Source organism: Ptiloglossa arizonensis, chromosome 3, assembly GCF_051014685.1.
Source record: "Ptiloglossa arizonensis isolate GNS036 chromosome 3, iyPtiAriz1_principal, whole genome shotgun sequence".
Classification (NCBI taxonomy): domain Eukaryota; kingdom Metazoa; phylum Arthropoda; class Insecta; order Hymenoptera; family Colletidae; genus Ptiloglossa; species Ptiloglossa arizonensis.
In genome coordinates this window covers 30,786,645-30,811,516 of record NC_135050.1, presented here as the reverse complement: position 1 = coordinate 30,811,516, position 24,872 = coordinate 30,786,645, and the positions used below count along the sequence as shown (strand labels likewise).

The 24,872-nt window shown below is 50.3% G+C and overlaps 4 protein-coding genes across 7 annotated transcripts in view; 1 reads left to right on the top strand and 3 right to left on the bottom strand.

Moving 5' to 3' along the window:
• Positions 1 to 728, bottom strand: part of LOC143144955 (uncharacterized) — a 3,827-nt gene extending 3,099 nt beyond the window's left edge. The window contains exons 1-3 of the mRNA XM_076307837.1: positions 639 to 728; positions 426 to 560; positions 9 to 368 (exon numbers count right to left, since the gene is read on the bottom strand). Of these exons, the coding sequence (XP_076163952.1) occupies positions 9 to 368; positions 426 to 560; positions 639 to 728 (585 nt within the window). The remainder of the gene's footprint in view (positions 1 to 8; positions 369 to 425; positions 561 to 638) is intronic.
• Positions 185 to 20,824, bottom strand: Nuak1 (Nuak family kinase 1). 3 transcript variants are annotated; one of them, XM_076306154.1, is made up of 12 exons: positions 20,550 to 20,824; positions 15,058 to 15,171; positions 14,582 to 14,781; positions 13,991 to 14,461; positions 13,375 to 13,897; positions 12,291 to 13,245; positions 11,819 to 12,208; positions 11,293 to 11,750; positions 10,898 to 11,194; positions 10,238 to 10,407; positions 3,173 to 6,890; positions 185 to 202 (listed from the first exon to the last, which is right to left on the bottom strand). In XM_076306154.1, the coding sequence occupies exons 2-11, from the start codon at positions 15,153 to 15,155 to the stop codon at positions 3,220 to 3,222; spliced, it is 7,233 nt and encodes a 2,410-aa protein (XP_076162269.1). In that variant the 5' UTR covers positions 15,156 to 15,171; positions 20,550 to 20,824; the 3' UTR covers positions 185 to 202; positions 3,173 to 3,219. The 3 variants fall into 3 exon arrangements, with proteins under 3 accessions (XP_076162269.1, XP_076162267.1, XP_076162270.1); XM_076306155.1 differs by lacking the exon at positions 185 to 202 and having other exon boundaries at positions 2,625 to 3,313; positions 3,392 to 6,890; positions 20,550 to 20,821; XM_076306152.1 differs by lacking the exon at positions 185 to 202 and having other exon boundaries at positions 2,624 to 6,890.
• On the bottom strand, positions 257 to 2,497 carry LOC143144150 (uncharacterized). The gene is made up of 2 exons (XM_076306252.1): positions 1,036 to 2,497; positions 257 to 959 (listed from the first exon to the last, which is right to left on the bottom strand). Exons 1-2 carry the CDS (start codon positions 1,965 to 1,967, stop codon positions 803 to 805), a joined length of 1,089 nt encoding a protein of 362 aa, XP_076162367.1. The 5' UTR covers positions 1,968 to 2,497; the 3' UTR covers positions 257 to 802.
• On the top strand, positions 19,420 to 24,872 carry Rrp6 (exosome component Rrp6). 2 transcript variants are annotated; one of them, XM_076306162.1, is made up of 6 exons: positions 19,420 to 21,562; positions 21,747 to 21,903; positions 21,990 to 23,498; positions 23,614 to 24,140; positions 24,369 to 24,525; positions 24,620 to 24,872. In XM_076306162.1, exons 1-6 carry the CDS (start codon positions 21,549 to 21,551, stop codon positions 24,671 to 24,673), a joined length of 2,418 nt encoding a protein of 805 aa, XP_076162277.1. In that variant the 5' UTR covers positions 19,420 to 21,548; the 3' UTR covers positions 24,674 to 24,872. The 2 variants fall into 2 exon arrangements, with proteins under 2 accessions (XP_076162277.1, XP_076162276.1); XM_076306161.1 differs by having other exon boundaries at positions 19,421 to 21,562; positions 21,658 to 21,903.

Here is a 24,872-nt window from a genome sequence, read left to right as displayed (position 1 = left end):
ATACTAACGGGAAAGTATTCGGTCGGATCCATGAGCAAGTCTACGTCTACTCCGGGCATCGAACCTTTGTATCGAGGCACCGGGTAGAGAACGTCCGCCAAATTCGTTTCGAACGTAGCCAACGCGACGGCCCGATTCGACGGTCCGAGCCATTGTATCAATTCCGCGTAGAGAAACTCTTGCTCCAAATTCCGTTGCAACTCTGTCAAAGCAGCCAGCCGTGTGAAAGTTTTCTTAAAGTTAAACTCGTTGTGAAATAATAGTGGAAAAATCGGTGATACTCTGTGAGATTCTAGGGTGGAGCCGAGGCTGGTGATTCGCAGCGCTACTTTGCCGTTAGGGCAGAGCCATACGCCAGGGCACGTGATCTGAAACACGGTCGGTGTCGAAGTTTATTCGCGGTTCGACGATATCGTCGTACGTACGTATGCATGTATGTAAATACGGCGTGCAGATCCAATTGTACTTTGACGCAGAAACCTCTTCCTGCCATGACTGTCGCCGACAACTACTACGGCTCGCCGGGCAATCGTTTTTCCAATATCATCGTCTTCGTATCGTTCGCGTCGAAGACCGAGAGACGATCACCACTCCGAGTTCTCCGAGAGCGTCCACCGGCAAAAGCAACGCGATCGCACCTTCCGAAGTGCTCGAAAGGTCTGTGCCATCTCGAATCGGTGTATCGCCACCGTTGGCCTTGTTGCCAGGTAACGGCAGCGGCACAACATCGATATCGACTCGACGCGACGCGACGCGACGCGACGCGACGCGACGCGACGAAACGAGACGAATGCTTCGATCCTTAAACGACGAACGGTATTCCGGTGAATTTCTCGACCGGCAAACCTCTATGAAGGTGACGCATACGAAGCTCCCCCGATACGAAATCCGTTCTTTTCCTAGGAAATCGTAGCTTCGGGTCCGTCGTAGGTGGTAACGGTTCCGAGAACCAGCCGTATCTACGGACGAAAGGAGGGATGGTTCGTTAGGACGACGAAAGTTTCGGTGGTCGTGCGGTCGCGCGGTCGCTCGTACTCCATGTTTACGGTGGGCGGTCCGCGCGGGTAAAGGTCCCTCGGCACCGCGACGAATCGCTTTTCGATCAAATCGACGTACTCCGGTCGGACCTCGGACGCCGAGATCGTATCGTGTTTCGCGTAAAACTTGCCAGTCAGAGGCTCCGTTCGCGGGATCGGCACAAATTGTTCTCGCAGTTGCAAGTACTTGTTCTCTTTCTCGTATCTTTCGGTGTAAAATCGTAATTTAGCGGGATTCCACATGTCGCGTTCCCCGAAATGCGCGAAGAAACGTTTCGCGTTGCCGAAGAGACAACGTCGCGCCGCGCCGCGCCGCGGTGTCGTTGTTTCGCGAGAATTTACAAACGAAAACGATCGTTTTTCGGGCAATCGTAAAATCGATTCGAACATTGAAAATAATACTCGGAAAGGTGTCCGATTTCGCACGGGGCGAGAATGAAAAAAATAGAGAGAGAGAGACCACCCCCGTTCCTTAACCGCGCGCTCTGATGCGCAATTCAACGAGGAAAGCAAAATTTTGCGAGTATCGATAAAGTTTATTTTAAAATACGTATATGAATAGAAAACGCATACATAACAAGCGGAAGACCATGGCTGATCAGTCGGAGGTTTCCACACCCGTGCAACGTCTCGAGCGATTCCCGATTCGAAACCGTCGAAAATCTTCTCGTCGGTGTAACGTGGAATCGAAGCAGAATTCGTCGTCCCACGTCCGTAAATATAATCGACGCGACGAACAATGGTTCGAGCGAATACGAAACGAAACGAAACGAAACGAAACGAAACGAAACGAAACGAAACGAAACGAAACGAAACGAAACGAAACGAAACGAAACGAAACGAAACGAAACGAAACGAAACGAAATGGTCGGAGCACAGTTCGAAAAGGGGCAAACCCGCGAGGGCCGTGTTCGGGCGGAAAAGATCCATCCGCGCGACTCGACCGGCATTCTCCGCGCGCTATCGTCGATCGGGTTCGGCGATCCATCGTTGGCGTAAGCTGCCAATATCGCTACTTATATTTCTATAAATACTGGAGCTAAATTCGTGCTAGCAACGTTCGCGATCGTCGGCGAGAGGAAACGGCGCAATCGATGCACGCGTACGGAACTACGCGCGCACGGAGACGAGACACGCGCTCTCCGCGGGAAATAATTTACGTCGCTACTTTTATAAAACACACTCTTCTAACATAGAACGCGATCGTGGTAATAATAATAGTGACGATAATAATAAGAATAGTAATAATAATGACGATGACGACGATGATGATGACGACGACGATGATGATAATAATAATAATAATAATAATAATAATAATAATAATAATAACAATAATGATAGTAACAATAGTAATAGTAATGGTAATAGTAGAAGTAGTAATAATAACAATAATAAGAAGAAGAAGAAGAAAAAGAAGAACAACAACAACAATAATAGTAGTAGTAATCGTAATAGTAATAGCGATAGTAGTAGTAGTAGTAGTAATAGTAATAATAATAATAATAATAATAATAATAATAATAATAATAATAATAATAATAATAATAATAATAATAATAATAATAATAATAATAATAATAATAATAATAATAATAATAATAATAATAGTAATAATAATAATAGTACTAGTAGTAGTAGTAGTAGTAGTAGTAGTAGTAGTAGTAATGGTAAATAGTAGCGATGATGAAAAAGAAAGAAAAGAAAGCAACGACAATCGCGCGTTTGTTTAGGTTTTCGAAAGATATTGGAACGATGGTCGCGAAAACGACAACGCGTTCGTCGTCGCAAATGTTCGCGGTCGAAACGAAACTAAAGCGCGTGGCAGTCGATGGAAGAGGAGAAAAGTAAGATCGTTTTTCTCGTAAAATCTTTGGTACTTACGACGAGCTGGGCGTAAAATCGGTTCGAAAGGAACTCGCTCGGATCGATCGTCGAAGCGTCGAAGCGATCGACCCGTAACCGACACGCGTACTCGAGGTAAAGAATAATTAGTCGATGATCGCGGAGAAGTCGGGTTTCGCTCCTCGAACCTTTCTTCGTTCTCGCGAAAGGCGGAGAATTGGAAAGTAGGGGAGGGTAGGGGAGGGTAGAGGAGGGTAGGGAAGTGGAGTGGAGTAAATCGTTCGGCGTACCGATGGCAGTGTCGCGTTTCGCAACGACGAAGGTGTTCGCGCGGAGATTAACCGCGATCTATCGTGCAGGCGGTGGGTTCGATCGAGGGTGAACCGATCGGTCCGGGTTGTTCGTTGGCGCGATCGGTGCCGGTCCTGCTCCTGAAAACGAAAGAAGAACGCGGGAGAGTGAATCGGTCGAAGGTGGTTGGTCGTTCGTTAGGGTCGAATCTCGCGTACCTTGCGCGTTCGACGGATCGTCGGTCGTCCCGTTGGAGGAACTCGGCGCCGGCGGGCTCGCGCTTCGTTGAGCTCCCGTTGTGGTAGCCGTTCTCGCGGCCGATCGAGTATTCGCCGGAAACCGGCGATCGTCTACCGATCGGGAAATACTCGGACCCGTTGGGAGCCAGCAGTTCCTCGTAGTACTCGGCGGTCTTGGGCTCCGAGAGCCCGGTACCGTACTTTCTCGGCAAACCGGAAGAAGCTCCGAGGGCGAGATCGTTCGGCGAACCGGAGACCGGAAGGATCCTGTACCCGAGCGGCGAATCGCCGTCCACGGCGAAGTCGAGGCTGTGGTATCTGCTCCTGGAGCCCGATAGATCGAAGCTCGGTGATCCGAGGTACCTTCTCAGCGGATCGTACGAGTACGAGGAGGAGGACGAAGAGGAGGAGAGACGGTGATCCCCGGGCGAAAAGTACCTCTTCTCCTCGGCCCTGGTCTTCGAGATCCCGGTCAGAGGGTAGCAGCGATCGCGATGCCCGCCGAAGCTGTACTTGCGCGGCAACGAGAGCCCGAGGCCCGGCGGTGGGGCCGCCAGCGACGGTCTACGTCTGTCGTTGAATCTCGAGTAGAAGCTCCGTCTGCGGATACGATCTATCACCGACTCCGAGTTATCGGAACCGAGCTCCCTCGCGAGCAGCGACTGCGTCGAAGAGCTCGGCGAGTGTCGCGCCTGGTTCAATTCGGCCGAACCGATCGACCACGAGTCGAAGCTCTCGGGTTCCTCCACGGGAGAGAACGGCTCCGGTTCCGGTTCCGGTTCCGGTTCCGGTTCCGGTTCCGGCTCCGGCTCCGGCTCCGGCTCCGGCTCGCTCGCGCAGTCCAACGGGGATTCCTTGGCGGTATCGATCGTTTCCACGGAACCGGGACGATCGAGGCTCGTCGTCGGCGAGGGTTCGGCGCGACTCTCGATGATTCTGGCACACTCGGTCACCTCTCTCTTCAATTCGGCAACGTCTTTCGCGCGCAACGGTTTCTCGATGATTATCTTGTTCCCGGAAATGTTGGCGCGGTGCGTCACTTTCGAGAGACACTCGATCAGTTTGTCGGGAAGCTGCTCCTCCTTCGGGGATTCGGATTTTTTCGCCGCGGTGGCGTTTCGGAACGAATGTTGGGGTATTTTCGATAGATCGAGCTTCAAGTTGCTTCTGCGAAGCTTCGCGTCTTCCGCGGATTTGATCGGACTCGGTTTCCTCGACGAGGATTTCGAATCGAGGAGAAGGTCGACGTTTCCCTCGAGCTTGTCGTTGTTCGCGAGCTCGTCGTTCTCGATGCCGGTCCCGGTTTTTTTCTTCGGTCTCGCGGACGTTTCTTTCTCTTCCGTTTTCCCCTCGGAGGATTTCTTCGGGATCTTTTTCACCGTTCGTACGACCTTTTTCTTCTCCGGCGTCTCTTTCGTCTTGATCGGTTTCTTGGTCTTCTTCTCGGCGTCCGAGCCGGTGGCACCGTTCTCCGCCGGCGAACGATTCTTTTTCATTTTGAACGGCTTCTTATCCGCGAGGTTCGCGGACACCTCCGCGGGTTCCTTGGTCTCGTTGATCTCGTTGATCTCGTTGGTCCGGTTGGTCCGGTTGGTCTCGTTGGTCCGGTTGGTCTCGTTGGTCTCGTTGGTCTCGTTGGTCTCGTTGGTCTCGTTGGTCTCTTTGGCGTTGCCGTTTTCCTTCTCGGTGGGCGGTCTCTTCGGCGGAGATTTGGTCGGTATTCGGCTGGCGGATGGCGCGTCCTCGGGCTTTGGTGAGTTTTTCTTGAGTCTGGCGAGGATCGCGTTCTGCGCTCGTCCTCCGGTGGTAGCGGTCTGCTTCGCGTCCGCGGCTTTGAACAATCCGAGCACGGAAGACACTCTGCTCTTGGAGGAGCTCTGAGCTCCCGTGATTGGTTTTTTGTTCGCGGAGGCGAGGTTCTCCGCGCTGGCGGCTCTCTCGGTGAATTTCGATTCGAGGGAGAGGGAGGATTCGGCGGGAGGAGGGGCCGAATGCTCGCGCAAAGGTTCGTTCGATCTCATCTTTTCGAGCTTCTTCTCCAAGGAGCGCAGCAGGGATCCTCGCCGCTCGGTTTTAACGGCTTCGGTCTCCTCCGGCGGCGACGAGCTCTTCGAGGAATCGATCTCGTCCAAGGCCGATTTCTTTTCGTTCTTCTTCTTGATGAACCGTGATTTTCGGCGTTCGTTCTCCGCTGCTTTTTGCGCCTCTTTCTCCTTCGCGTAGCGACTCTCCTCCCTGGGAGTGTCGAAGAAGTCGGGTCGCAGAAATCGCGATATCCGATGCTGTTTCGATTTCGGTGGTTTCTCTTTCTCTTTGGAGGTGCGGTCGCGGTCGCGGTCGCGTTCGCGGTCGCGGTCGCGGTCGCGGTCGCGGTCGCGGTCACGGTCGCGTTCGTCGTCGCGGTCGTCGTCGCAATTGGGTTTCTTGGTCTCTCGATTCCCGACGGTGGCGGCTTTGAAGAACTTGGTAAGAATGGAGTTTTCGGTAACGGCGGCTCGGGCGACGTCCTGGGAACACGCGAACGATTTGCGACGATCGGCGATCGAGTTTGACTCTCTGGCGAGGAGCGAGCCGGATCCGAGCCGCAGGCTGGGAATGCAGCTTCGTCGTTTCGCGATGCTCGCGGTACCCGGGATCGTATCCCCGATCGAGATCAACGAGCGCTTCTCGCATTTGTCGGTGTCTCTGTAACTGGTGCTCAAATTCGGATCGAACTTGCTCGGGCCCAGGTTCTTCAGCTTGGACTCTTTGATGAGATTCTCCGCGGCGAGCAGCCTGTTCTCGAAGTTTCGGGAGAGATCCGACTTGCCGTAACCCGATCTGTAGTCGAGCGCGTTCGAGGAGGACTCGGTGGGCGATGTTTCGTAGGATTTCACCGAGACGCTGGACGTCCCGTCCAGGATGTTCGTGTTCGAGTCGCAGACGGAAACGGACGTGCATTCGGAAACGGAGGTGGTCTCGGCGTCCTCGGGTGTCGTCTCTTCTCGAATCTTGTCCGTTCCGTAGGATCGAAAGCTTTCTCTTCGAAGCTTGCCGGTCTTTTCCTTGTACTTGCCGATGTGGCTGGTTGCGCGTCTAGGGAACGTAGCAGCGTTGGCGTTGGCGTTGGCGTTGGCGTTGGCGATGGCGGTGGCGGTGGCGTTGTTCTCGTTTTCGTTCTCGTCCTCGTCCTCGTCCTCGTCCTCGTGCTCGTGCTCGTGCTCGTGCTCGTGCTCGTGCTCGTGCTCGTGCTCGTGCTCGTCCTCGTTCCTGCGGACGGATCGATTCTTCGACTCGGTCCGATCGGACACGCTGGATTCGGATCGATCGCCGGTCTCGGAAGTGTCCGGGTAACAACGACGTTGGCGCCCGGTTTGTTCGACGAAGGTTCTGCTCAGCCGTCTGGCCAAGCTGGGCGTGAAGCTTCGTTCCAGCGATTCCTGCGTCTCTTTTCCGACTCGCGTCGACTCCGCTTCTACGTGTTCGCGTTCTACTTTATCTGGAAAAAGAGCGAGATAACGTCTACGCGAATTCGAAAGAGGAACTAGGCTCGGTCGGTCGTTCGTGTTGCGGGATGCGATCGAACAAAATACTCTCGTTTTCCTCGATATTTACACTTCTTTATTGCCACGTACATCGAATGTGTCGCTTCTCTTGTACAAAATTTCTCGAAAAATTAATAAATAAAATTTACCGACGAAAGGAGGCCGCCGACCGTTGCTTCCGAGGCTCGTCGACCATTTTCGATCCTTCTCGATCCTTCTATTCCCTACCGGCGAGGAAAAAGGAATCGAGGAACGTATCTCGCGGTCTCCGTCGACCGTCCGTAAAGTTGACGCGACTCGTTCAACGTGATCCCACGGCGACGCGATTTTCTTCGCGAGGCGAGACGAGACGAGACGAGACGAGACGAGACGAGACGAGACGAGACGAGACGAGACGAGACGAGACGAGACGAAACGAAACGAAAACCGACGATCCTTTCGCGCCTACTTTCGTATTCTCGTCCAAAGACGAGACGATGACTGAACGAGACGAACGGTATTCGCGTTGCGCGAGGGCTCGGATATCGAGTTTTCCTCGTGCGGGAATCACGGAGGATTCGTAAGATCGGCCCTCGCGCGCCGATAACATCGAAACGGACGCTCGTCGCCTTCGGTGTTTCAATCGCAGACGCATCGAACGTGTACAAACTTGGATCGAAAGTGATGCAGTGTACGATATTAAATACAATGTAATAGCATTATCAAAGCATGCCGAGACAATGTCAAGTGATAAAACGCTGTTATTTAAACTCTTAAAAACACAACAAATATCAGCCATCTCAAACAAGGGTTAGCTCCTTCGCCTTGTATCGTAGGTAGTATAAGTATACAGACGATTCCTCGGGATACCTTCTTCGAACGAGTGTAAACATCTTTTTCTCGTGCAACGAATCTAGTATTTCGCGGCGTCGGCGGTGGCGGTGGCGGCGATGACGTCGACGACGACGACGACGACGACGACGACGACAGCGACGACGACGACAGCGACGACGACGACTGCTCCGATATCTTTGAAATAGTCCCGGTACGGTTCGTTCGAATTCCATCGGTCGTTTCTTCTATTCTTCGAGAGCAATCTCGTTCGCGTAGCACGAATCGTCCGAGAGCAGAATCTATTTGTTCCAGCGCTCGTGCGTTCTTCTTGGAGGCGTTTGCGCGCGCGAACCTCTCGACTCGATCGAAAATCGCGAAAGTTCGTTGCCGGAAGCAACGCGGCATCGAGAACGCGCGGGTTACGTTACGTTCCGTTCTCGGTGGAAAGGAAATTTCGTCCGAAAGTGAGCGATCGCGCTTCGGAAGCGTAAAGTTCGCGCGACCGCGAATAAGAAAATAAAGAGAAAAACGGTATCCGCGATCGAGCGAAAAATCGAGCAACTTCGCGAAAACGGAGCAACGCTCGAGCGACGACGATATCGCTGTTCACTGGATAGAAAGTGTGATGCATAGTACCTAACTTGGTTTGTCTACTGGGGATTACCGTCCGCCCGCCTACGTAGAGTCACTCGCACGGTCGCTGCAACAACCGTCAGAAAAGACCGTCAATTACACGTGTATGTACATGTATCGCAAAACGATTCCACCGCGACTTTGTAGAGTATATTTTCGACGATCGTTCGCACCGATACGCGGCGGTGCTTTCCTTCGTCTCGTCTAAATACCGAGAACCGAATCGACGATCGAGGAAAGCGTTTCTTCCGGCACCGTTTTCCCTCCGTGGAAAAATACGTGCTCGAGAAAGAACCGCGCGATCGATCGCGACCCGACCAACGAACCGTGGACGATGCGTACCGAAAATATAGTCTCTCAAACGATCGCCGGTGGCAAACAATTATCATTACTTTGATCGCTGATTGAAGAGTCGACGATAGACGTAAAGTGAGTGCATGAATTTTTCTTTTTCTTTTTCTTTTTCTTTTTCTCTTTTTATTTTTACATGTGTCGAAATGGATTCTGTCTTGGATAGTATAGAACCGAATTTCTTCGTGTAGTATTCGTGTGTACATGGATACGCGTGCAATCATGCTGTAAACTTTAGTACTACGCTTAATAAATTAAAGAAAGAAAAAAAAATAAATAAATAAATTGCGACTGCTCGTGTTAATAGGATGATAAATAAATCAACAACAACACGGCAACTCGCTACTACTGCGTTTTACGAGGTTCTATGTCGGGCAAAGTACGAGTTACGTCCGCGATGCTCGAAAAGATCGATCGCGTTCGGTCCAAAGTACAACGAGGTACAACGAGGTACAACGAGATACAACGAGGTGTGCGCAACGGTTACTTTGAAATTTGTGAAAGAACAACAGGCAGGTGCGTATCGTTTGCGAGGAACATCGTGCAGGCATGCGCTTGGAAAAGAAGTAGTGTCTTCGGCCGAAGAGAGAGAAAGAGAGAGAGAAACGGATACTCGGTCTCGCGTGGCCGTCGATCGAAATTCGAAACCGTTCGTTTCGTCGTAGGCGTTTATTTGGCTCGACGTTGACCGAATCGAAACTTGCCAAAAATCGTCACGGTACCGCGATACGCGCAAAAATAGTTTCGCGATATTCGTTCTCGCATTCTTACGTTCCGTTCCGTTGAAAATCACCGGGACGCGTTTAGTTTACCCGTCTGTGCCGAACATGAACCGTTTCATCCAAGTAGGGTTAGTACAAAAAGTTGCAAAAAACACGGTCAGGCGGTAAAAACCGAAAGGTGGAGCCCCGCGCGGGGATCGAACGAGGACGAGGACGGGAACGGGAACGGGAACAGGAACGGGAACGGGAACGGGAACGGGAACGGGAACGGGAACGGGAACGGGAACCGGAACGGGAACGGGAACCGGAACGGGAACGGGAACGGGAACGGGAACGGGAACGGGAACGGGAACGGGAACGGGAACGGGAACGGGAACGGGGACGGGAGGAGAACGGAACGGGGATGGGACGACAGAGAAAAATATATAGGTAAATCGGTAAAAGTAAACGAAAAGATGTGCTCTGTCTATCAACGACTCGACAACAGCTAGGTACCAGGAGATGCATATCGAATACCGTCCAGCGTTTTCTCGCGCGGCTTGCGATTTTGTCCAGCGACGAAACGACCGATGTCTCGATTTCCGAATGGTCGCGAGTCGGAAACGCGAACGAATACAATGTTTGGAAAACGTTTCGTCGCTGGATCGAATTACGAGGCGTCGACCGTTTGCGCTCCGCGGAACGCAGAGGGTCGAGCTTCACGCTGGATATCGACGATTCGTTTTGCAATTTGACACGATCTCACGGTGAATTTGTAGAACAATCATACGACACTCTCTTACCTCTCGGTAACGTGTTGCTGCCGACGTCGAAAACGGTCTCTCTCGAGGTATTCCCGAGCGCACCTGGGCTATTGGGGGTGCCGGGATTCGACGAGTCGACGGAATCTTTTCTCGAGAACACGTCCCCGTCCCGGCTCAGAGAATGCCTAAATTGGGACTCCGTCAATCGCCTGTGTCCGCAACAAAGAAAACCGACGTCATTTGCGAAATTTCCGGTAAACCTTGATCTCGAAATCGAGATCGTTCGATCGTTCGATCGATCGACCGTTCGAGACTCGCCGAGAGTCTCGAAGAGTCGATCCTATCCGCGAAGGAAAAGAACCAAGTTCGTGGTTCGCGCGGAGCGGGTAGCGAGTACGTTCGAGCCGGTGTATTTCGTGTCGATAAATTCGAAATTCGATGGCTCGCGATGTACAATTTGCACTAGCTTCTAATAGTAATCGGTGTTAAAGTTGTAACAATTGGACTCACGTAGTCACGGTCCTCGTTTCGACGTATGTCTGGTAGCTTGCACAAACGAGCGAGGCGAAGCGTTGTCATTGGATTTAGAAATTCGATCGTTGTCGCGAAATATCGAGCGCGCGTTTACAATGTAGTTTCTCGCGATACGGTAAACGCGTTCTCGCGCTCGGAAAGTAGACGCGGCTTCGAAGAATTTACCTCGACAACGGTTTGTTCAGACCCCAGAAGGCTTGCGACGAATTGGAACCCAATCGTCCGAAGAGTCGCGAACTCGGGAAGCCGGTGGTGCGGTTATCGTCGACGTTCAGCCTCTGCGTCAGGCTTCGCACTCTGGAGAGCAGCGTGGAGAAGAGATTTTCGGCCGTGAGCAATTCGAAGCCGTCGTCGTCGTCGTCCTCGCCGGAGGATAAGCTGTCCGCGTGTTCCGGTGGCTGCCTCGAAGGTCGGGAGCTTCTCAATCGATGCATGTGTCTCTGCAGAAGATCCTCGCTGTCCCTGAACGGATTTAGACGGATTTAGACGGATTTAGACGGGTTTCGAATCAAGGGAAAGGAAAATAGCAGAACGGGGAAGATAGCGCGGGTAAGCGTTACCTGTGCAACGTGGAGAACGGAGATTCGTCCTCGCTGGCGTCCGAGAGAAGAGAGCTCATTCTTCGGGGTCTGGGGAACCTCGACCTCGAGGGGTTCGCGGCGGTCGGTGGGCCGCCGGTTTTGCTCTCGGGCTCGACGCTGCCCGACCTGGGCGTAACGTATCCACCGCCTTCCACGGCAATGGGAATTATGTATTCCCTGGGACTCTTTCTGATGGGTTCGGGTCCGATCGTCGAGCCCAGGGCGCTGTCCGTGTCCGAGTCGGCGGTCGATTGACGAGACAAAGATCCCGATCGCTGCGAGACCGATCTCTGAGGCATCGGTGGTTTCGGTGGTGGCGGTGGTGGGGGGGACGGTGGCGATTGCGATTGCGATTGCGATTGCGATTGCGATTGCGATTGCGATTGCGATTGCGATTGCGGGGACGGTGGCGAATGTTGCCGGTTCTCTCCTTCCACCTGTAACCGTCGAGGGTCGTGTACTCGTTCTCGGAGCCGCGAACGGTCCGAGGAAAGAGCTCGCTCACCTGAATCGGTATTATTCTCTCTTTCGGGGCGGCGATCCTCGAGCTCGTTTCCGGCTCGAGGCTCGAGCTACGATTCGCTTTGGGTATCGCGGCTGCGACGGGAAACGCTATTTCCGAGCGTTGGGTTCGCAATTTCTGGGGTTGGAACGCGTCGATCTTGGCCTCGACCTCCGATCTGAACGCGATCGGTGGTTCCGGGGACTTGACGCCCGACAAACGTATCTCGGCTTTGCTCGTCTTTCGGGATCTGGGTAGCGTCGCGCTCTTCAGAGTGATCTCCATCTTGCTGGAGATCTTGGGCTCCTCCGGTTGCGAATCGTCCCCGTCACGGTCGCCGTCGCCGTCGCCGTCGTCGTCGCCGCGGTGGTCGATCGTCTCGGCCGCGGATACCTGAAAACGCAAACTCGAACGGGTCAACGAGATATTCGAGATTCGGTAAAGGGGTTTGTTTGGTAATCTCGGCGTTGGTTACCGGTTGTCGCGGTTGCTCGAATGCGGCCTCGAACGCAAAGTTGGTGTCGGGAACGGAGGATACGGTGGGTATCCGGGGCGGCGGCTCGCTCGTTCCGAGCGGTATCTTTGGCGGAAGCTTCTTGGCTTCGTGGCTCGAGGGCGAGATCGGCGGTGATCCGTTCACCTTCCTCTGCACGGGCGGTTTCCCGATCGCTCCGGTGATTATATCGACGGCTCGTTTCTTGGCCTCCTCTCGCTTCTTCTCCTCCTCGTGTCGAATCTCTCGAGTCTGTTTCTCGGTTCTGTCGGTCGGCACGTCGATGATGATCTTGGACGCGGTGGGCTTGGTCGGGGGAAGCGCGGCGATGGAGGAGAGGCTGGCTTTTCTCTCGAAGACGCGTTTCGCTCCCCCCACGTTCACACCGGGGATTACGATCTTCTTCAGTTTGTCGTTCTCGACGTTGCTCGCCATTTGATTGAACTTCTCCGCGGTTTCGAATATCTTTGAACGCCTCTTGTTGAACGTTTTCGCGGGCGCGTCTCGGGTTTCGTTGGAAAGCTCCGCCGAATCGAGAGAAAGCGCCTTCTCCTTCAGTTTCTTGAACTCTCGACGGGTAGCCTCGAAGTTCTCGCGGTCGTCGGCGATCGTTGCGCTTCGCGAGGACTCGATCGATCGATCCTGGGAGGTCGTCTCGGGTTCGCGTTCGGCGTCATTTATCGGCTCTTCGGTGGACGCGTGGTTGTCGACGAGAGGAAGAGCCGGTCGATGTTCCTCTCCGGGCTGGTTGGTCCGGTCGTTGGTGCTCGGCGAGCTCTCGTTGCACTCCTTGATCAGCTCGAGGCAAGCGGCGGTGGATTCCGCGCGTGACGAGTCGGGGACGTTGCCCGGTGGAAGGACGATCGACGAGGGGAGTATGGGCTCGACTTCCATGGCTTCCTCCGTGATCGAGTTCGGTATCGGTGCCGAGTGATGCCTAAACGGTGAACAAACAAAACGAAACGAAAGGAGAATGAAAACGAAGGGGTGCTCGCGCACGGAGGGTTTCGACGTTCGCGACGCGAGTCGCGAAACGGTCCGTACGCGGTGATCGCGAGCTAGTTACCTGGAGGCGGATCTGTACGTTCTCGGTTCCCTCTCCTCCGTCCTGTCTTTCCTCCTCGATCGTTCTTTCCGCTTTACGCCGGCGGCGGCCGTCTCGTCCATCGAGGGGGTCGTCTCCAGTTTCCTCTTGGCGTCGCCCGTCGTCGGGGCCGCGGCACCCGCCGACTTTGGCTCCTCCTCCAGCAATTCCCTTATTCTTCGGTCGGAATTGTTGCGATCCAATTCCATCAAGCTACCGACCGAGTGGCACCTGGTGGGCACCAGAGATTCCGAAGAGACGTTGTTCGCGACGTCGCTGGCCGCCTGCTGATCGCCGACGAGGAGTTTCTCCGCGCTGGCCGACGGTGGTACCAAAGAGAGCAAAAGATCCAGTCGCACGGGGGTCTGGGCGGCCAGTTCTTCCGCGATGTCGAGACAATTCTGCTCGTAGCCCTCGTTTACCCACCAATGGGTGCAGATCCTCTCGATGTCGGCCCGCTTTCCAGGGCACACGGTCAGCATGTCTTTGATCAGGGGAGAAGCGGCTGGAACGAAACGATGCGGTGACTCTCGAGTCGAGTCGAGTCGAGTCGAGTCGAGTCGAGTCGAGTCGGGGTTCGCTCGCGGTAAAGACTTACGCGATGGTTCCGCGGGTTCGAAGTAATCGGACTGGGAGATCTGTTTGACCAGTCGCTTGAAATTGGAGCCATCGAAGGGCATGGCACCGTACACCAACGTGTAGAGGAGAACGCCCAAGCTCCAGCAATCGACCTCGGGCCCGTGGTAAGGGGTACCCTTGACGATCTCCGGGCTCGCGTACAAAGGACTGCCGCAGAACGTGTTCAACAACCGTTGCTCGTCGAACACGTTCGAGAGACCAAAGTCCGCGATCTTCGCGTTTCCCGCCTGATCCAGCAGAATGTTCTCGAGCTTCAAGTCTCTGTGGCATATTTTGTGCTTGTGGCAGTAGAAAACCGCGGTGGCTATCTGCCGGAATATTCGGCGAGCCTCGTGCTCCGTGAGGACCTTCCGTTCGCTCAAGTAGTCGTAGAGTTCGCCGCCGGCCGCGTACTCCATCACCAGCACCATTTTCTCTCTGTTTTCGAAGACTGAAAAGGAAAAGCCAGTGAAAGCGCGCGACTCCGATCGGGCATCGCGAACGGCCAACCGAACGGCCAACCGAACGGCCGGCCGAGCTCCGCTTGCTTCTTTCTTTCTTTTATCTCTACCTTCGTAGATGTGGATAATGTTCGGGTGCTGTACGCTCGACATTATTTGAATTTCCCTTCGTATCCTGATCAGATCGGCCTCCGTTTCTATTTTACATTTTTTTACGGTCTTTATCGCCACTTCTTGACCGGTTTCCTTGTTTATGCCTAATTGAACTTTGCCGTAAGTACCTTGACCGAGCTTCTTGATGATGTCGAACCTGGACGAAACAAAGTAAACCGAGTGATGGACGAGCGATGGCTCGAACCTACATAATTTGCCGAAATTCTACTCGGATTGGCGCGCGTACAAACAATACTGCCGCGTTGTTATTTACGTTCCGCCAAGTATTTAGCAAACGTGCCAATCTCGAGATTCGTGACCGATGATCTTGGCGTTCGTCGAGAGCGTCTCGACCGATCATCGGACGGAACTCTCGAAATACTTTTTCCTTCTCGCTCGTTTCGCGTCATTCGATCTTCGCCTCTCGACGTACCTCTGCTTCAATTTCCGTTTGTGATTGTGAAGACGCACCCCACCCGTGCTCTCCATGCCTCCCATTATATTGTGTATACTCGCTTCGCCGACAACCATCTTTCCTTACTCTTATCTGAAAAGAAAAACGTCTCCTTGTAGCTCGCTTCCGCCTCGAAAGGGTAACGCGGAAAATTTCCAATTCGAGCTACGCGCTCCTCGAACAACGAACGAACCAACCAACGAACGAAAGTGCGAAAGTGCGAAAGTGCAGATGGCCCGCGGAGGATTGCAAAAAGGTTAACGCGTGGGAAGGAAATAGCGGTGGCTCGGCGCGCGATCCTTTTTTCGAAGCTCGGGGCCATGTCCCCGTGTTCGCGATCGAGGATAACAGTGGCGACGGCACGGGTGATGGTTATTGGGCTCGCGATCCGACCAACGAGGAAAGACGGAAAGACGGAAAGACGGAAAGACGGAGAGACGGAGAGACGAAACGCGGTGAGTTTATTTTGGGTGCTGAGACGCCGTTGTACGTCGCTCCCACCGATCAACGTCTCCGCGTCGCTCGCCACCTCGACGAAACGCTCGATGGAACCGAACCGAACCGAACCGAACCGTAACGAATCGTACCGAACCGAACCGAACCGAACCGAACCGAACCGAACCGAACCGAACCGAACCGAACCGAACCGAACCGAACCAACCAAATTTACTTCATTTTGAAAACGCGTCGCGTCCCGTCGCGGACCTCCTTCGAGAGGAAGAAACGCGCACGGTATCGCGGTGATCCCGGCGAGATGCGGGAAAGAAATAATTCCAACGAAGCGGACGGACGCGATGTATCACGGTGTTGACGGTGCGAGCGAGACGATAGCTAGTCGGAGGCGGCTATTAATGCCTCGCAATATGGATAACGGTCGGTCGGCTGTTCCTTTTGGCTTCCAGAGCCGACTTTCCGGCTCGCCTCGGCTCGAGTCAACGAGGAACGACCGCGCTGGCCCGCGTTGGCCCGCGTTGGCCCGCGTTGGCCCGCGTTGGCCCGCGTTGGCCCGCGTTGGCTCGCGTTGGCACGCGCTCACCACCGAACGCTTTTCCGCGATCGCCTCCCCGCCGCTCCTCTCTCCCTCCCTCTGTCGATCTTCGATCCACGTTTTGCCCAAAACCAATTTCGAGATCGTCGTCGCTTCCGATTATTCCGGAATACTCCCCGTCGAGCGTGCCAAGAGCCCCACCATCCGATTGAAATCTTTTCCGCGACGCGAGAGGCTCCGAACAGTGCCAATGTTGCGTCGCGTGGTCTTTCTCGCGAATCCTCGATTTCCCCGCAAACCTCGATCGCGAAACATTTTCACCCTCGGTGAAAACGCGGATTTTCGGCTTCGATGCGCGCCGTATCGACACCGTATCGACACCGTATCCGGGCCGTAACGTAAATTGTTCGGTTTCGATTTTACCGGCACCGAGGGCACCGAAGGTTTTCGCTTCTCGGTATAGGCACGAACAAATTCGAACCGAATACCGACAACCGTACGAGACGAGAAGGTTGCCAATTTACCTTGAAGCCAACTGTCGCCGAGTTTATGGGATCTATTATCGTTTTAGCGCCATCGGAGCGTTTCGAAAGGAAACGTTTCGTCGTTCCTTTTCCAGTAGTCGCGGCGACCTTGCTCGATGCCATTTTCCGCGGAGAAAGCGATCTCGTAGGTCGGAGAACGCCGAAAACTCGAGGCTCGAAGCGCTCCTATTCGCGATACGAGGCGACGGAAGCAGTCGCTTCCAAGTATCGAGAGTGAGGTGTCCTCCTTTAGGATGGACGCACCGCGCGTAACCTTGAACGCGTCCTGTAGCGTCGTCGAGCGACCACTCGATGCGATCGCGTACCTACGGCTGGGTCTCCAACTGCTTCGGACTCGTTCGAGGTATACGGCCGAGATTGCGGACGCTGCTACCGAAACCCGATACGTTTACGAATCCATTATCGCGGCAAACGTTCGCAAACCTATCGCCTCGTCTATCTACGTAAAATTCGCCCACCGAAAGTGACCAACCTCGATCGTGCGTCCCCCGCATCGGGGGGGGGATTCGAAGAGTTTCTCGATCTTGTTAGGATCGAGGAGTACTCGGTTTACCGATACCATCGAGCGAGAAACGGAAGCGTTCCTCGCGAGGTTCGTTGCAAGGTTACTCGGGAAACGGCGATTCCGATCGAGCGCGAGTCGAGCGCGAGTCGAAGGGAAAGTCGGCGAAAGCAGCGAGGATTTCTCGATCGTTTTTGTCATCGTCGCGTCGTGCCGATTGGCGGGATAACCAAACCACGGACCGTAACACGTGTGCATACGACGGGCTGGCCTCGGTCTCGCTCTCGGTCTCGCTCTCGGTCTCGGTTTGGCTCTCGCTTTAGCTCTCGATACTCGATCGGTGCGTTTCGATATTTTTAGCGGGCGCGTAGACCCGCCGCGTGGGCTTCAGGGCTGATGTCCTAATGACTTCCATTTCCTCGCGCATTTCTATCTCGTTAAATTCACCGCTTTCTTCCTCTCGGCCGGGAGACACCGAGTCCTCGCGGCGCTTTCTTACGAGGACCGAGTAAACCGAACCGCGTTTCTTTCGCGTTTCTTTCGCGTTTCTTTCGCGTTTTTACCAAGTTTTCGATGAATAGAATTCCTCGTTGGTCGGGAGGATCTCTTCGCGCGAAACATCTCGAACCGAGGAACCGTGGATTCGCGATCCTCGATATTCGTAAACGAACGAAAAGCGACGAGGAACGCGCGGATATTGGTGAGATTTTTTGCCGGAGAAATTTTATTCGATGCAATTTCGAAATCCATCGGGCACCGTTGAAGGCCTTTCGTCGCTAAACAATTTAAACGCAGATGCCCTCGGGAACGTAGTAGCCAGGTCACGATAATTTTTACTCGGTACTATTTTTAGACCGGGTCTAAAATACTACTGTCAACGCGAAGTCTGAAAGAACGCGAGATAAATTCAACTAGCCAATTAGAAATAAAAGCACGATCGAAGCGGTTGCACGTCGCGCGTCGTTCGAACGTGTCTTATTGATCGTAAGTTCGCGAATGCATCGACCTTTGTTCGCCGAATTCGTTGAATTCGTCTAGCCGAGTATCGCGAAAATTCGGATTTTCACGAGCTAGCCGAAGAACGAGGAGGAAACGGGTGCAAATTGCTATCGGGTGAATGCGCGCGAAAGCGCCCTTTGGCAGCGATCGTTGAAAAATATCTCCCGAGATAAATTTACTTCGAGGCGCTTGAATTGTTAACGATCCGACGACGAGACTCCGTCTTTCGCGAATTCGCCGCAAACTATCGTAACGCAACGTCCTGCGAAGCATTCCTCGTACCGTTCGAAAATCTCGAACCCGATCCTCGCGAAAGAATTCCAGTTCGCCGAAATTCTCCCTTAGAAAACTGCAACGTTTCTTCCTCTCGAATATACCTGTAATTCGAGCGCGATTCTTTCCATCGAAACGCGAACCGACAAATTTCTTCTTCCCTGACTCTTCCGTTCGGAAAACAACGCTCGTATTTTTTCAAAGCGTCCGTCGGTGGCCGGTACATTTGTCGCATCGAAGGATGTCGTTCGAACGTGACGTCAGCCGGTAGCTCGTACGCTATCTCGTGATTCACGTGTTATTATTAAAACCCTTATTATTCCTCCGCACGACTCGCATTGCACGTATGAATGAACGTTCTATACGTTCGATGCGGGTGATTGTACGCGTGGATCGCGATTTCTCGCGACAAAAGTTTGAGTCACGAAGAATTAATAGACTACGCTCGGAGAGTTTCGTTCGCGACTATCCGGACATCTGTGCTATTTCGGCCGGCAAATGTTCCGCGGTATTACGTTAAATGCGAAAAAGAAAAGAAAAAAAAGAGAGGAGAGAAGAGAAGACGAAACGAGACGAGACGAGAGAAGAAAAGAGAAGAGAAGGGAAGAGAAGAGAAGAGAAGAGAAGAGAAGGGAAGGGAAGGGAAGGGAAGGGAAGAGATGAGAAGAGAAGAGAGAGAAGAGAAGAGAAGAGGAGAGAAGAGGAGAGGAGAGGAGAGGAGAGGAGAGGAGAGGAGAGGAGAGGAGAGGAGAGGAGAGGAGAGGAGAGGAGAGGAGAGGAGAGGAGAGGAGAGGAGGGGAGAGGAGAGGATAGGAGAGGAGAGGAGAGGAGAGGAGAGGAGAGGAGAGGAGAGGAGAGGAGAGGAGAGGAGAGGAGAGGAGAGGAGAGGAGAGGAGAGGAGAGGAGAGGAGAGGAGAGGAGAGGAGAGGAGAGGAGAGGAGAGGAGAGGAGAGGAGAGGAGAGGAGAGGAGAGGAGAGGAGAGGAGAAGAGGAGAGGAGAGAAGAGAAGAGAAGAGAAGAGAAGAGAAGAGAAGAGAAGAGAAGAGAAGAGAAGAAAATAAAAGAGAAGAGAAGAGAAGAGAAGAAAATAAAAGAGAAGAGAAGAGAAGAGAAGAAAATAAAAGAGAAGAGAAGAGAAGAGAAGAAAATAAAAGAGAAGAGAAGAGAAGAGAAGAGAAGAAAATAAAAGAGAAGAGAAGAGAAGAGAAGAACAAAACAAAACGAAAACCGTAAGAACGATATTCGAACGACGATCGGCAAATTCCGAACGCGCGCGATTTCGAGGAATCGAACCACGAAAAATGTACAGCTGCTCGTGTACCTACGTATTTGCCGTCGAAACGGCCTAGCGCGCGTCGTCTAGTACTGCGAAAATGATTCGCGAAATACCATCTACGCACATATATCGAGCATCGAGTCGAAAGTCTTATTTTTGTCGTCGAAATTCTACGGGAGTCAAAGCTCCTTAAGGGCACGCGATATCGACTCTTTTAAAATGAATCGTCGGTAGCGATACTCTCGATTTATTCGTACAACGGATAAAGGTCCAGAAATCTTCGCTTTCCGATTTTCTCGGGTGAAACGCGATGTAAATATTGGCGGTAAAATCGAGCTGACGAGAAAAAGGAGGAAAGTGCGCGTTTAGCGGAGGAGTGGGGCGAGCAAGTACGCGCTGTTCATCGTAGAATCGGCAAGTTCGTAAAACGCATCTACTGCTCGAAGAATTGTCTCTATCAATTGGGTTAAACGAGACGTGTGTCAGTTTGCGTGCACGTATCGGTGCACCGAATGCAACTGAAGCGCGTACCACGGTATGTAGGTTCCTATCGATAAAAATAGCATTCTGATATTTCGAAGGGATCTTTCGGAACATCCGCTAATTGTCTTCGAGCAGCAACGTCGAGAATACCGGAGGAAAAAAATGTTCGTCGGCGTTGCGGTTGACGATAACGCGAGAAATTTAAAGGTAAAGGAGAAAACGATTTCTCGCGCATTATTGAGTAATCGAAAACGCCCACGAAAGAAAATCGACGACGCTTCGTAACGTTCTTTTATTAAAGGGAAGACGTCCGTTCTCGGGACTCGTACTCGCCGATGAAACGAACGGACGCTCTGAATGAGAATCGACACTCGGCTAGAATCTAAAAATAGCGAGAATTTGTACCTTACGGTGAACTCTGGAGCCAAATTATCCTCTTTTTGCGGCTGCTATCCGCTCCCGGGAAAAATATAGGGGGGAAAAAAACCACTATTTACACTGTTATTATTGTCTATACCCTCGACCCGGCCACTAAGTCTCTATAACGTTCGAATTTTTATGAGAGATCGCGAACGTTCTCCGTTTCCACTTCATTTTACCAGACATTTTTCGCGTGACGATATGGCACACGGCTCACGCGCTGCCACCATCTTTATTTACTAATTTTGGACTTGAACGTTGAGAACGGGAAACGGATAGATTATGCCGACGACTCTAGCGACATCTTTCGACGTAATTTTATATACTGCGCGTTTACGTGCTGCTGTTTAAACGCAATTCTCCTACAATTTCGTTATTTCTTTCGCTCGAGTTATCACCGATAACGCGGTATTTTCCAATCTTAATAATCGCATCGTACATTCGCGCGCATTTACTATTCTACGAGTAACGACAAGTGCGCGTAAAGAAATATGACAATGGAATATTGAGAATATATCAATTTCGCGTCCAACTCGAAAGTCTTTTAACTTTTGTTCGCTAAAAACTAATTTCTAAATACTCGATGGATAAAGATAACGTGTAATCAAATATTGCTATTGTTACAAATACGAACACTCGGAAAACTGTGTCGTACGCTGTTCGTACGTATTCGTGTTCGTGTTCGTGTTCGGGCTCGGGCTCGTCGTGCTCGTGTTTTTTCGTCGAGACGTGTCGTTCGTTGACGGTACCTACGTATGTGCGTACGAACACCGTGGAAACTATAGGTTACGTCTTTCGAAAAACGTAAACGGATGTAATTTACTTGTAACGCGTTCGTTTTGCGGTAAATTACGATTCACGATCAACAACATATGGATACTACGGAAGACTGGACTGGTAATTGCCAGGTTTCGTTGGACGACGAAATGCAAAAGAACGAGGACCAACAAGTTGATCCGATTGTACCTGGATTTGCGAATTTCGATGATTACGTTCAGGTGCGATTTAACTTACCGAAATCGGGAATCTCTTGGGAAGAACTCGTCTTTCAGCCTAATTACAAAAATACGTATTAAATAATCATCTGTTTTAGCATGCATTCAATGTTATAAGAATTGGGATTAAAGCTGCCAATAACTTACCGATTGGATCCAACTATCGTTATTATTCGTGTTTCCCCAGTTTTCTTACCGCCAAGGATGAAAATATTAAGATGTTATTAAACGTTATGCAACGTGTATTGGGAACGGTAGGAATTAAAAGTAATATTTCGAATCGTGACGAAGAAGAAAAATTTGATCTGTTATTGGAAGCCAACGACATACTTTTGGATAAAGCTGTAAGTTGTTTTTTAAAATTTTTTATACAATTTTTTTGTACGTAATGGAGTTTGTTCTGCATAAATGTAGAATATTGCTTGTGTAGAATGTGTTAATGGACGAGGAATCTGGCGTTGCTCAAAATTCCAATATAGAATTAGTGGTAAGTTGTACCAAACAGCAAACGATCAACGGTAGTTGGAACAAACGAATCGATCGCCTGTCCCAAGCTTCCGACGATGCTCAAACTGTGCGCTTACTCGCGGGCAAAAATGTGCAGAGACCGCAGCTAACGTTCAAGGACAAAATCGATAATAGTTCGAAACCTTGGTGCCCTAGGCTCCAGGATAAGCCAAATTCTTTAAAACCGCTGGATATTTATTTGGAAGAGGACGAAAACGGTGAGGAGTTCAATCACCCGTACGAATACGAGTTGAACGCGTTTGTGCCTCCCAATGACCAATTAAAGAAATCTGAACCGATAAAGTATAAGGCTTTGGAAGAAACCCCGTTGGTAATTATTGAAAATTCGTCCGATATTAAATTGCTACTAGACGATCTAAAAGAATATAAAGAAATAGCTGTAGATTTGGAACATCATTCCTATAGAAGTTTTCAAGGGATAACTTGCTTAATGCAAATTTCTACCAAAGATACCGATTACTTAATAGATACTTTGTCGTTGCGATCGGAACTACACAAATTAAATGAAATCTTCACCAAGCGTACCATTCTAAAAGTATTTCACGGAGCCGATTTAGATATTCAATGGCTCCAAAGAGATTTGTCCCTCTACGTAGTAAATATGTTTGATACGCATCAGGCCGCAAAACAGCTAAATCTACCATATTTGAGTTTAGCGTACTTATTGAAACGTTATTGCAACATAGACCCCAACAAACATTTCCAACTGGCCGATTGGCGCATAAGACCTTTGCCGAATGAACTTCAAAAGTACGCCAGAGAAGATACTCATTACTTATTGCATATAAAGGATATTCTAAGAAATGCTTTAATAGACGTTGCTAGCGGACAATCGAATATCTTGAAAGCTGTTTACGACAGAAGTACAGATATATGTAAAAAGACTTACGTAAAACCAGTGTGGACCGACGAAAGCTGTACGAGTATGTACAGAAAGAGTCAAAAAATGTTTAATAATAAACAACTCTATGCTTTAAGAGAATTGCACAAATGGAGGGATCTGACCGCCAGAGAAGAAGACGATAGTACCGGTTATGTTTTGCCGAATCATATGCTTTTGAATATAGCCGAAACGTTACCTCGTGAGATGCAAGGAATTCTGGCGTGCTGCAACCCTATCCCTCCTTTGGTTCGGCAAAATTTATTAAAGCTGCACAAAATAATATTAAAAGCTAAGGAACAACCGCTTATTAAACCGGTCCTCGACGATCTCAAACAAAGATTAACCCAAAGAAATCCTATTACAAATTCGGAAACATGGATGTATTCTCCTCACGATATTCCGACCGGCACGGAACCAAGAGCCGATTTACCGTGTTTGTTAGACGAGGATAATACATCGGAGACGACGATTTCGAATACTCGTGTGAGGCATACGGTGACCGTGTTCGACAGTCCAGTTACATCCGAGGTGAAGTGAAACTAAATCTAATAAGTTTTACAAACGTTGAAAGAACAATATTAACTATTCTTAATTCGTATTTATGACAATGATAGAAGAAAACATCATTTGTATCTTGTTGCAGGATGAGGGAACGACAAAGGATGGCCGAAAAAATGTTGGAAAGAAAAAGTTTGTCTTCGTCAGTCCGTTTGAGCGATATAAACGTGTTATACCTATGATAGCGGAAGAGGAAGCACGAGAAAGGGAGAGGCAAAAGCAGGAAGAAGATCGTGGAAATAAGCTGAAGATTGAAGAGAGAGAAATAATCGAAAGTAAAAAGAAAGTTTACGAACATTTTAAACAATTGACTCAAGCCAGAGTAGAAGGAATGCTAACGAAGCCGTCGAAGAAACCATCGCAAATTCCTTTGGGTCAAATGCAAGGACGAAAAAGGACACGAGAGAGCAATATTAGCAAACAAGATGAAAAACGAGAGAAAACTAATGACAATTTATTAACACCGATTCCATCTTTAACGACTAAAATTGCTCAAAGGTTAAAAGGTGAACCGGATGGAGTAGAACGTTTAATAGAGGAACAAAAGAAACAAGAAAGTTTAGCAAGAATTCAGGAGCAAGTTCCAGACGATGATACTGTTAATTCAATGCGGTAAGAACATTGGTTGATCGCAGATTTTACTTAGCCATTGTTATTAATTTTCATTAATTAATTTAACATTTACAACGTACTTTTAAAGTTACAATATTCTTTTCTTTATATCGTTTGTCGTGCTTGTAAGTTCGATACTTTCAAGCTGTACATGGAATTCGGCAGTCAAAGATTAGATAGCTGTCAACTATGAAATTTAATGTACATTTTCTATAAATGCATTCTTAGGACAAGGAAGAAAGGGGACAGAAAACGCATACTTCAAACGTTACGAACGAAAGGTTTGATACCATCGACAGCTTTCGATTATAAAATGGTAGATTTTAGTTCTTTCCAAGGAGGTAGCACGAATACGTCTAACCAAGTGAACTTGGAACAAGCAATGGTAAGAATATGCACCTATGTATATGTATTTATGCGTTCTTCATCGTATTAACGTTTAGATAGTAATATTGACGTATTGTTTCTTTCCTTTGTAGAAAAAGAAAAGAGAGAAGAAACCAAAGCGGAAGAAACAAAAATTGAATATATAAGCAGTTTCGTAGCATTTTCCGTAACGGCAAGTTACAACAGTTTCGTACTGCATACATAAATAGATCTAATGAAAATTTTATACATACGCATACCTATATTTTTTGTTGTATTATATACAAATGACGTAACTATAATCAATATTCGATGATAGATTGTTAAACACATTTGAGACAAAAATAAATTATTAGGTAATACGTA